Source organism: Peromyscus eremicus, chromosome 7 (genome assembly GCF_949786415.1).
Source record: "Peromyscus eremicus chromosome 7, PerEre_H2_v1, whole genome shotgun sequence".
In the NCBI taxonomy this organism is placed as follows: Eukaryota; Metazoa; Chordata; class Mammalia; order Rodentia; family Cricetidae; genus Peromyscus; species Peromyscus eremicus.
In genome coordinates this window covers 44041754-44054017 of record NC_081422.1, presented here as the reverse complement: position 1 = coordinate 44054017, position 12264 = coordinate 44041754, and the positions used below count along the sequence as shown (strand labels likewise).

At 42.0% G+C, this 12264-nt stretch overlaps 1 protein-coding gene across 1 annotated transcript in view; it reads left to right on the top strand.

The window, feature by feature from the left end:
* The window catches only part of Ncam1 (neural cell adhesion molecule 1), a 301497-nt gene that overhangs the window by 248152 nt on the left and 41081 nt on the right, over positions 1-12264 (top strand). Inside the window, exon 8 of the mRNA XM_059267822.1 lies at positions 1946-2088. Within this exon, the coding sequence (XP_059123805.1) occupies positions 1946-2088 (143 nt within the window). The remainder of the gene's footprint in view (positions 1-1945; positions 2089-12264) is intronic.

Below are 12264 nucleotides of genomic sequence, written 5' to 3'. Positions count from 1 at the left end.
TGCCATAACCTTCACAAACAGCGCCACCAGCAGGGGCCAAGTGTTCAAACATAAGAGTCTCTGGAGACATTTCATTAACCTCAACACCTGTGATGCTCTGCCTTCCTCTGGCAGCAGATAGAATCATAGATATCACCTGACCCTTCCTCTGTTACCCTTTCTCTGACAAGACAAAATGCTAAGGGCCAGAAGGTCAAAAACACTGTCTAAATCTCAGACTCTTACAATGAAGTTTCCAGAAATTTGGTCATTGTATACCCAGCTAGCTCCAGCCCCCAAGTCACTGTTTAGAGAATCTGTGTGGGGTTTTTTTGTTTGTTTGTTTGGTTGGTTGGTTGGTTTTTCAAGACAGTGTTTCTCTGTGTAGCCCTGGCTGTCCTAGAACTGTCCCTGTAGACCAGGCTGGCGTCGACATCACAGAGAACCACCTGCCTCTGCCTTCCCAGTGCTGGGATTATCTGTTGTTCTCTTATGTCTACTGTCCATTTGCCTTTTCATTTGGTCGCTTTGGTAGCCTAGAGATTCAACTCCTATTTCACCTTAATTTTGCTTTGCTTTATTTTACCCTCTAAAATTAGTTAGTATTTGATACTAGTGAACCCTCATTCCATATGATATAAGTTGTGACCTCCTGCAATGCATCTTTATCAAGGTAAGACATAAAGTCTTCCTACAGAAAGCTACAGCCAGGACTCTTGGACTCCATCATCTCAACAACATTTGGCCTTGCTGGATTAACATTTGTCCATGTGTCAGCCATGAGAAAATAATTTGTTAAGTGTCCTGTTGGTGACGTTAAGAAGCCACTTGAGCTATTCAGGTGATTTTTGTGTGGAAGCAGGCCCTTTGTCACTGATTTCAGTTTATTGAAGCTTCGTAGAGGACTTCCATATAGATCTTTTCAGTCCATATTCTTAGCTGACTTGCAGTTACTATGAAGTTGAATAGAAAAGAAATACAGTGATTTCAGAAGCTACCTGTCATTCTGGCTTTGTGTCTTTTTTACCCCACCTTTCTTTCAAGTAGTGAAATAAGTTATTTGCACAGCCTTATCTTTTCTCTTCTATGGAAGGTTCAGCAATTTCTGAGTATAATTGTTTTAAATTAGGAAAATTCAATTTTCTCTATTGTTTTCACACTTAACTCAGTTTTGGAAGATGTGTGTTCTTTGCATTATCTCAAACATTTGGAAAATGAACTCAGCTCAGCTTCCCTTCTCCCTGTCCTCAGCCTACCCTGAAGCATGTGACCAAAGCTTCCAGACTGGCTTCCAACTCAAGGTTTTCTCCATTCTAGATTTCCCCCTAGATTGACCTTCTTGGGGTTCAGTGACTACTCCATGGCTCCAATGAAACTCCACCCATGAGCTTCTCTGGCTTATGGGTAAAATGCCACCTGCTTTGTCCTCTTGTTCCATGAAACAGCCTCCTCCTCCCTCTATCCCTCCCTCCCTCCCTCTTCCCCTCCCTCTTCCCCTCCCTCTATCCCTCCCTCCCTCCCTCTTTCCCTCCTCCCCTGCCTCCTCCCCTCCCTTCCTCTCTCCCTCCTCCCCTCCCTCCCTCTCCTTTTGCTCCTTTTCTTTCCTTCAAGAATTTTTCTGAGCTTAGAATGAGTCCATTCCGCCCACATTTGCACCTGCTGAAAATCCCCTGGCCCCGCCCCAAAGCCATCTGCATGTGAAGGCTAGAGCCAGTGTGGGCTCCTCTGCAGCAGGCTTCAGGCGCCTATTGTCTGCCTATTCCAGAGAATGTTACTCTGACTATCATTTCAATGTTGCCAGAACCTTTGGAGGCTCAGTTCTGTGTCTCCTACTATACCTAGACTTGAGCCTTATGTTTAGTAAATAAGAAACCCTTTTAAATGGGTACATGTTATCACTTAAACCTCAAAGAGCAAAATAACCAGATAAATTCATGGAAATGTTTTTTTTTTTTTTTCTTTTCAGCAAAGCCCAAAATCACCTATGTAGAGAATCAGACGGCCATGGAACTAGAGGAACAAGTCACTCTTACCTGTGAAGCCTCAGGAGATCCCATCCCCTCCATCACCTGGAGAACTTCCACCCGAAACATCAGCAGTGAAGAAAAGGTACAATGTCACCCAAGAGTTTCAGGGCTATGGAATGCAGACTTGAAGCATCTCAAGTCTACCCCAGGCCCAGTTCTCTTTGGCACGTGGCAAGATGGGATGTGGTCACCCGTAGGCACAGTAGGTCCTGCAACCTCCCTCCTCCAGCCTGCCTGGTTGTGGTCTACTCAACATCCTCTCACAGTGGGATGGATTCTTTCCCTGTATGGATTGCCAGGGGCATGTTGGTAGTGGGCTTGGTCACGTTAGATGGTTTGGGGAGGAGGCAATAGTGAATTTCTGATCCAGGCTTGTGGAGCTGTGAGGACCCAGGACAAGCAAGATTCTGGGGCATCAGATGATGTTGCCATCAGCTCAGACACACCCAGAAAAGTGTCTCCCAGAAACAATAGGGATCAGGATGAGTCTATTAATTCTCTTCCTCGCGTCTCATATACTCACGCTGTACGCACGCACTCTGTGCACAAAAGCTTGGTTGCCTTTGTGTCTGCCTGTATTCTTGGTCACATTTGGATTCCATTTTGTTCTAAAGGCAAAAATAATTAGCAGTTTCTAGATGATGGTACTTATACCTGGGTTCTGTAATATACTCACCGAAGTTTAAGAATGTGGTAGTAACTCCCTGGCAAGTTAAATGACTGAGAACATTTAGCTTTAAGGTGCATGGATCTGTAGACCATTGGAAAGCTTTCTTTATTACTGGTAATATATAAATATTGGCGTGACCACTCCACATCATGTAGCCCATTGCTACTGAGTGGGCCAAAAAAGACAAGAAGAATGGGCTAAGTTGCAAAGCAGTGTAGATATCTTTAGGAGAAGCAGCACGGTAGAACACATGGCCCTAAATTCATTCTGAAGCACTATGCAAAGGAAAAAATAATGGCTTTATGGCACCTCTCCAATATTATTTTGCATCTCCTGTAGTAATGGGCTTTGTTTTAGTTTGCCAAAGCTTGGTTACCTACTCAGGAGTAATAGCCATAGCCTTAAAGAGGATGTATAATGGATTGCCTATTGACCAGAATGTCAAAAATGATAGATATGCCCTCTTCTGCCAGGCTCAAAGAAATCTCTAGAAATAAACTGAAAGATAGCCAAAAGGAGAATATTAAGTACCAGGGCTCAAAGTGGAATTTGCATTTGAGGAACCGATTTCTACCTCGGTGACAGAAAACAAAGCAAATGCTAAAGGAACAGAAAGCTCTATTTCAAATAGTCCATTCCTCGTTTTGCAAGTTTTGTACCCAGAGTTGAATCCAACTTAACAGAAACTCAACTGAGGAACTGCTAAATATTTTTGAAACTCGCATATGCTGTTTGATCTGCAAAAGCCAGCTAAATTAAGAAGTGAGGTGTTTTCTTCAATAATTTCTTTATCGACACTGGAATTAAATTCCCAGCTAAGATTTCGGTTTCCTTTGTGTGTTACATGGACCCAATGTACATTTCAGGGCTTAATCCACATGGCCACTGCTTGGCCAGTCTTTCTATATTAGATTTCAAAGTAGATTTGTCCAAGTGACCTAGTATGTATCTCTGACCTACAGCAAAGGACAAAACATCTATTTCAGATGAATGACATTTTTAAGTTCTGTGTCTTTTCTAGAAATAGCTCAACAGTTAAACTGGACAAGAAAGATTATTAAGATTTGTGCCTACTTGGGGTTTGTCTTTAATAGGTTGGCACTTCTGGCTTGTACCTATGATTTCATTTTTATAAAATGATAATAAATAGCTAGGAACTAATATGCACTCATATTCCCTAAATATTGAGACTGAAGATATCATGAAAAAAACATCTCAAACCCATTGGGACTGATTTTTTTTTTATCAATTCAGTTTTCTCTATGGATCGTCTGTCTTGATCTGAGATAACGATTTAAGCCCAGCACAGTTTAGATCACAGTTTATTTTACTGTAGACTAGCTTCAGGTTTGCTTGAAGTGACATTCATAGAGCATGAGTCAGTCAATGTCAGAACAAGTCCACCAGAAAAGTTCACCATGCTACCACATCAATGTATTTGCTTAAATAATATCTTATATACGAAAATTTTGCCACTTCTCTCATTAAATATTGACATCAAAGAATCATTGATGCCAATCTGATATTATAAATGGCTAGTAAAGATGAAACATGGTCTGCCAGGGAGCAGATTGTATTCTAGTGATAGTCATTTTCACAATGGCAACCACCCCTCGCATTCTATCCCACCTAAAGTTGCATTATATATAATTATGTATTGAGATCACCAGCACCACTGAATTCTAGGAGTGAAGAAAACCATTTCTAAAATCGGGATGCTCAGCTAAGCAGGTCACAAAGGTACCAGTTTAATCTAATGAGTGAAATAGATAACCCCCCTCAGCATTAAGTCCCATAGAGCTGCAGGCTAAGAGATCATTTTGGAAGAGCCTTTTTGGGCTTTGTGAGTTCACCTGGCTCGCTTTCTGGCATCCTTGCCAGGTCACTCAGCCCCCATCTGACATGTTATGGGTACAGTATCACAAAGGGCTGTTTTCTTTCCCACTACTCGCAACCCTCCACCTCTGCCAATCAGAATCTGAGTCACTGGAACAGAAGCTGCAACTCTTCTTCCTTTAACAGACACCCAGAATTTTCCAGTTTCTCATAGGTCATGATTTCTATACCCTTCACCCTGATAGTTGTCCTATGACTTGATAATTTCAGTTCACTAGCACTCAATAAAACCTTACCGTCCCCCTGTAACCGGGACAGATCTCAGTGGGGTTATCATCTTGACCTAGACACATCATGTAGTCAAAGTAGCATTAGCCCTTGAGTCATGTCATATCATAGTCACCTAGAGTATGTATGCTCCATTTAGGCGACTTATCTCCTGTTGCTTTCTCGTGAAGTTGTTTGCTTGAGCAACAGTGCAGAATTTTGTGTGTATTTCACTTGTTGCAGCTTTGTTTCTCAGCCATAGTCACTTTGGCCATTTAACAAGACTCTCCCTTCACTGGGACTGCTTTATGCATTGCAAGGTATCTGCGATTTCTCACCACCCCCCAATACCAATAGCCAATTGTAATCAACACTAAAACTCTCCCTGCCTAGAAAACTACTACTTCAGACCATCTTTCAGTTGGGATTAACTGTTCATGGAGATTTTACTTACAATTCTGGAAGTTGGAGTATTTCCGCTCAGATTGATCCCCTTATGCTGTATCTGCATGTTAAAAGTAATGACGTAGGGCAGTCAGTGGTGACCCTAGCAAGAAGCATAACATTAAAGTGCAAGTAATTCAGCAGCTTTCCCAATGCAGCTGTCCTAACATTTGTGTTAGCATTGCTTCCAGACGATGTGAATCCTTATTCAAAATATCTGAGTCACTGCTGAAAATATTGACTGGGACAAGGCCTAAGTTCAGAGACCTCAGATTCCTTCTGAGTCAGTTGCTCAGAAAGTGACAGACTGGATGTCATGGTGAAACAGAGCTCTTCTGTAGTTCTAGTAGCTTTTGTTGGAGGTTCAGGTTCCTTTAGCAAGGGGTGTAAGTGGATTAAAGCAGCTTTGTCTTTTACACCATTGATTGACTGTAACACTCATTGTAACTTCTCATTGGAAGAGGAAGGCAAGAATTTCACCTACAGACCTGTAGTGACTTGCTAATAGAATATCAGAATTGTCTTTCCTTATAAAAGGAAAGAAGGAATGAATTCAAAATGAATATAGTCATACCATACCTTTGATTATGTCTCTGGACTGAGTCTCATTGTGGTTGGAGAAAGTCTCATCAATCCATTAAGCTTCAGCAAGTGGAGTTGGTTTAGGTTAGCAACTATTAATAGCTAAGATGAGTGTGATTATTTGGATAATTGATATCCAAAAGTTGATGTATTTCTTAGCAATTATTGGTATCGTGAGAGAAAAAAAGGGGAAAGTAAATATCATTGCGGGTTAGTTTTCACGTGTGTGTGAAGGTGTTTGTGAGACTTTCAAAAGTTATGCATTTGTGTCATGTCAATCCTCATCCTATACAGACTCATCATAAATATTGCCAGGTGTTTGAGTGTTGCTAAATTCCAGGCACCATTTACATACTGAGTGAGACCCAGGGATTATTATCTATATACTCAATCCCTGGCATAAAAAAAGACATCCATCATTTGCTATTTGAATGTTTCTGTGCCTTGAGATGACTCTAAAGAAGGGTGTATGAGTCCTTCAGTATTAAGGAAAAAGAGGGGTGAGGAGCTGAGACCAGATCAGACAGAGTCCACAATTAAGAGAGACCTTTTGAAATTCTGAATTCTTTCGAAGCCCAAACTTTCTTTTCACTGGGGAGAATTCCTGATTGGATACAAGCTCAGTGCCCACTTTTAACCCTCAGGAAATGCTTTGCACAGAGTGATCAGAGCCTGACCTAAGATGCGGGCAAATGTGTATAGGGAATGCTTAATATGAGTGAAGAAGTGCTTCGCTTTAACCTACACGCATATAAACTACTAGAAATGTATACGGAGTAACAAAAGTAAGGATTGAAACAACCAAAAACTAACATTTGGAGCATATAACCATAGCCTAATTGTTTCCTGAGTATAGAGATTTGAATACAGATTGTCTTCAAGTGGGCCACACCTTTACCAAATTGTTGGAGCCAAGACAGACATTTGATACATTCTACCAGGCACAGAGGGAATAATCAGGCTACTAGAAACTTTGTCCCTAGCAACAGCTTATTTATAAAGCCATAGAACACTAGTGGTTTGGAACTGAGACACTGAAGATTCCAATTTAAAAACAAATAACAATATATGCTATATCCCCGTTTTTTAAAGTCTTGACAACACAGCCCTGGCATGTGACAAACAAGCTTTCTAGCATTGTTGAATTGTCAACTACAGCTGACATGTTGGCCCACTGTGACTTTGGTCTATGCATGTTCTCTGTTCTCACTTCCTCCTTCATCCCAACATCATGTAATGTGACCCAACATCTCCATCCTCCTGTCTCACAAAAGCACCTTGTATTTGATGAGCTTACTGTTTGCTAACTCATTCACATTCCCTGTTTCTAGCATCTTTTGTGTCCTTTGCCATCTGAACATCAAGGACAGTCAGTCATGAATGCCACCCAATGAAAAGACCAATACAACTCAGATGTCTTTGACTCAGAGTTTGAAAACAGAGAAGTTAAGCAGAGTAGATTTCATGTGCTGCATAAATGAACAAATCTAGCCTTGAACAGAAAGTTCCCCAAATCCTCTTGTGTGACTTTTCTCACTCTCTCATGAGTAGCAAGTTGGATGGGGAAGGTCCATGCTTCCATCCAAATGCCATCTGGGACCTTTCTAACTTTAAGCAATAGAGCCCCGTTGTCACCACCCAGGATTTAGAATCCTCAACGCTTCCTGACCCATAGTCTCAAAGATTCATGCTCACACACTCATTGTATCTCTCTGCTCCTTGCTTTGTCCCTTTTTGTAAATAATAATAATAACTTTTCATTAAATGCATGCTGAGTTGCAAAGTGCATGAGCATTAAATGGCTTTAGTGTATGTGTGATAATCTGTCTAAAACATTTAGAGGAAAATCTACTCTCTAAGAAGCCCTTGATTATTTGATAAGAATGGATAGTGCCCTCAAATATTTTGAAGACTATTTAAGATGCTTTGTATAGGAGGAGTTGAATATGTCTGCTTGTATCCATATATATGCAGAGTTCAATTCACCTTTGATTTAGACATTTTATGGTGCATAAGATGATAAGATGGGGGGAGCTGAACTTCAGCTAACTTCTGAATTAAATTTGGGGGATAGTCATATCATTGAAAGTGGGCCTTGAAAAAATTTCTGAATTAAAAAGACACTGCATGTGCACGGAATGCAGTATGAGTTCTCTAAAGCAACATGTGACATTTTACTGCCTTCTTGTTGTGTTTTATATCTTGTTCTCTCCAGGCTTCGTGGACTCGACCAGAGAAGCAAGAGGTATAGCTTACTTGACCACTAGCCAGTTTCTAGCTCTGAAAGCATTTCAGTTTAACTCACCATCACAGTTAATAACCAGACTCACTAACCTAGTGAGCACTTTAGTTAAAGCTTAGGTCCATAGCAGTAGATATCACCTAGCAATAGTGTCATCTTCTAGGATGAGCAAGCAAGCTGTGTTGGGAGTGGAGGAACAAACCCTTATGATTTTTTTAAAACAGGACCTTATTCTCTTGCTGGTGCTGGTAAAATCATACCCAGGTAATTGTGCTGATAGAAATAAATTGCCCCAATTCCCAAGCCAGGCATTTTGAAAGAATAAAAAATTTTTAAAAAATTGAACTCTCCTCTGGTGGCTGTGGCTCTGGACCATAAAGTCACAGAGTGAGTGATCTAAAACCCACTCAGCCCTTTCCTTTCCAGCTCAACTCATCTTGTTGCTCACTTATTTGATAATGACTGGCCTTGGTAAATGATCACATTGCATTTCCTGTCAAAAGCCACGCCAATGGCATCTTTCACTGGTTTCCCCAAACCGTTCAACATATCTGTTATCTTTAGGGAGCATTAAACTTGTAAGACTGGAGTGATTTGGCACAGATGGGTTTATGTTTGTAAAGTCAGTAGCATTTAGCCTTTGGAACTCCCCTGCCTATTTGCTTCAGTTTAGGAGACATGGGGCTGGGGTTGCAAAGTGAAACTAAGCATTAACCTTTCTATCTCATTGCTGTCCTTGAAGACCCTTCATATAATCATGCTCACCAGTTTTTACCTGGTTCGTGTAACTATAAGTGACCAACTGGAATATAACCACCAGTTGGCCTGGGACTAGGGAGATAGAGCTGTGTCAGGAACATGATTGCCACATGAGCACAAGGACCTGGCATTGATCTTCAGTGCTTATATTAGAAGTGAAGCATTGTGTTTTGTGCTTGTAATCTCAGCAATGGGGAGAGACACACATGGATCCATGGGGCTCATTGGCCAGCTAATCCAGCCTAATCAGTGAGCCCCTGATCCCAGTGAGAGACTCTTTCTTGAAAAACAAGGTAGATGGTTCCTGAAGAATGACACTTGGGTTTGACTAGCTTCCACCTAGACATACATATGTGTGATGCACACACATGCACAAATACAGATACCACACACACATACATACACACACACACACACACACACACACACGTGCACACACACACACACACACACACACACACACACACACACATGGATCAACTGCCTTTAGATGAGATTCAAAAATCTAATTTGTGAATGCTTCTTATTACATTCCATTTTGTGTCTTTCTCCAAATCCAGTAGTTCAATAGGCTCTATATTTCAATTCATTGAGTGTACCTTCTTAGTCTTTCTGGGTGATAACCATTCAGAACACATAACTCCTGTGTTCAGGTCATAACTATAAATATTGAATGCTGCTTAATATTTAAAAGTTGTCCACCTGTCCCCTGGCAGGGACATTCATGTCTGCACCTGAGCAGTCTACCATTGTCAAATCTAGTTCATCTTTATAATGTGCCTTCCTTGATGACATGACATAGGGACTGTAGCAGGTCCCCACTGAAATGCTTCCCTCCTGTGCCTTTGAGATCACTTAGTGTTGTCATAGGCTGGATGTTTTATTGCCCCAAAACTATGGCCCCATTGGCATTGGGAAGGGAGAGAGGAGGGGTTAACGATGGGGCCGACTTCCGACTTCCACAGCTGCAGGGCTCATTCTGCTTTGCTGTGTGTTTCTTCCCCTGTCATTCTGATCAGGACCTGGCTTGAGGAGTCACTGAGATTTATCAGGGAGCAGTAAGGAGATTTTAAATGGATAATCATCGTAAGTGGAAATAATAGGTTTACTCCCAGGAAAGCACACACCCCCGACTCCATTTTCCGGAAGTGTCTTTTATCTTGAATGTTTCACTTTGGACATAATTGGCTTTTAATTGAATGCTGCCCACTGGGGCTCAGACATTCCATTTTATCCTGTTGGACTCATTCAGAGATGAAGACCATGGGCCAGATGAGTGGAAAGACTGGCTTGTGTTGTGGCCAGGTTCTTTCTGGATGCTCTCAAAGTCCAAACGCTTTCATCTGGGAAAAGGGAGAACTGTTTTGCTGAGAATAATTAGAGTCACAAATATTGTTTTAAAGAGAGAGAAAGGTCTCGCTGTAGTATTCTTGTTTCACTCTTACCTGAGCTCACTGCTTCCTCTGAGAGAGCCAGAGTGATCAGCAAGACTTTTGGTTGGAGTGTCTTATGGTTGTGTTCCTGTGCCAGAAGAAATTATTTCAGGATGAGATAACCCAATCCCACTGGAGTCTATCGGTGTATCCTCCAAGGGATGACTGGACATCTGGTGAGGAATCCCATCATCAAACTTGCAGTGAGCCACTACACAATAAGAAATCCCTGTAGAGGATTCCTTACTGGTGTGATGACATCATTAAATGACAGAAGTCTCCAACCCTTGTAGAAATGTAGGCAGGGAGACCAGATTTTAAAAATAAGTTTTAAAAAAAAAATGTGTACAGCTTTTCCGGGAGCTTGTCTTCAGACATTTCTGAGCAAATGCTGTTCATTCCTTGCTTTTGTGCTAATGCTCTTACCTGAGGGACTCACCTTGCCTCCTTTCCACATGGTCATGTGCTCTTGGATTCCTGAGAATTACATATATGGCAGGCCCTGGACAAGCCTGATCTGGGTCACAAATCATCACAGTTCATCCCACAGCTGACAAGACCATGTGTGGACCTTCAGTCCCTTCTCCCCTCAATTACATTGTGCTTTAGGCAGAGAGGAATGACAGGCGAATCAGGCCAGCATTTGAGAGATACCTGCAAGAATGACTTCATGCTCTCAGTGTCCCTGATATAGACTGATGGATGAAGATTTTGTTTGACATGTAAAAAGACACTAAGATGGACCACTGTCAGCCTACAAGAAACAGAGTCCTGGGACCTAGCATTTCCAATAAACTGGGTGTCTCTAGGCTCTCTGAGACAGTCTCCTGTCACCTCTCATTAATGTGTATCATCTCCTAGGATGCAGCTACTTGACCAACAAGCCTCCCCTATTTCCAGGTCAAATAGGAACACCAGGGCATCCATCTCTAAGAGAAGGAGATGCACAATGCCGTAGGCACAGATGATTTTCCTTGTTCTTTCCTTCCCTTGTTGGAAGCATGTTTTAGCTCCCAGCTATAACTCAGATAACGGAAGTGGACCTGATCACTGATGGTAAAGGGACTTTGTGCCATAGATCTGCTAAGAGTGCTGTACAAGGCCAGCAAGACCTTTTTGCCAACTTCCTGGACTGACTGATAAAGGACATTGCAATTCTCCCCCTCCCCCTAGCTTCCAACCCAGCATATTGATAGAAACTGAGGTTATGTGTCATTTAATTCTCTGAAGACCAACCCGGATGCTTGGCAGATGCTTGGCACACCCTCTCATCCATCTCTACTGAGAATCTTGTGCTGGACTTAATGGGGTGTCCCAGCTTACACAGAATAGGGCCCTTCTTCAGTTTACCAGTTCTCAGGGGACTCTGGTCCAGGGGCACATGCCTAGACCCTTCGAGGGCTAGTACCCCTTTTGCTTAGAATGTCAAGGAGGGAACTCTTGCAAATATCCCAATACCCATTGCCTAGAGATTGTGTGCTCATTCATTTTTTAGCAGTCCTTGTGAGTCTAGGGACTCAGTAAACTAATGGTAGCATCAAAGACTAGGGACGGTTGTAGACTTTGGTACAAAGGATCCTGGGTGAGTCTGTGACTCTTATTTGCACTATGTTTCAAGAGAAGGTTCTGTTACTTTCAGCTCAGCAGTGCCTGAGCTTTGACTTGTCTCCCCAATAAGAATGAAGATTGTCAAGCATCCAGGAAAGAGACACATCTACAGGAAGGATGTTTCTTGCCTAACTCCTTATATTTGGGTCATTGGCATTTCCTAGCACACATTCACACACCGTGAAACTGGGTTTGGGGAGTCAGACTAGAAGGAAAGAACAGGGGATAGTTCGAGTCCCTCGGGATCTCAATTTGTACCACCCAAGCCTTTTGCTTCCATTTTAACACATCCCAAACTAGTCTTGGGTGACCTCACTATGCCCCAAATCGATCAAGTCCCATTTGCTGTTGGAACTATGTTGAAGTTCCCACACTCTCCCCCATTATGAAGCAGGTGAAGTGAAATTAGAGGTTGAC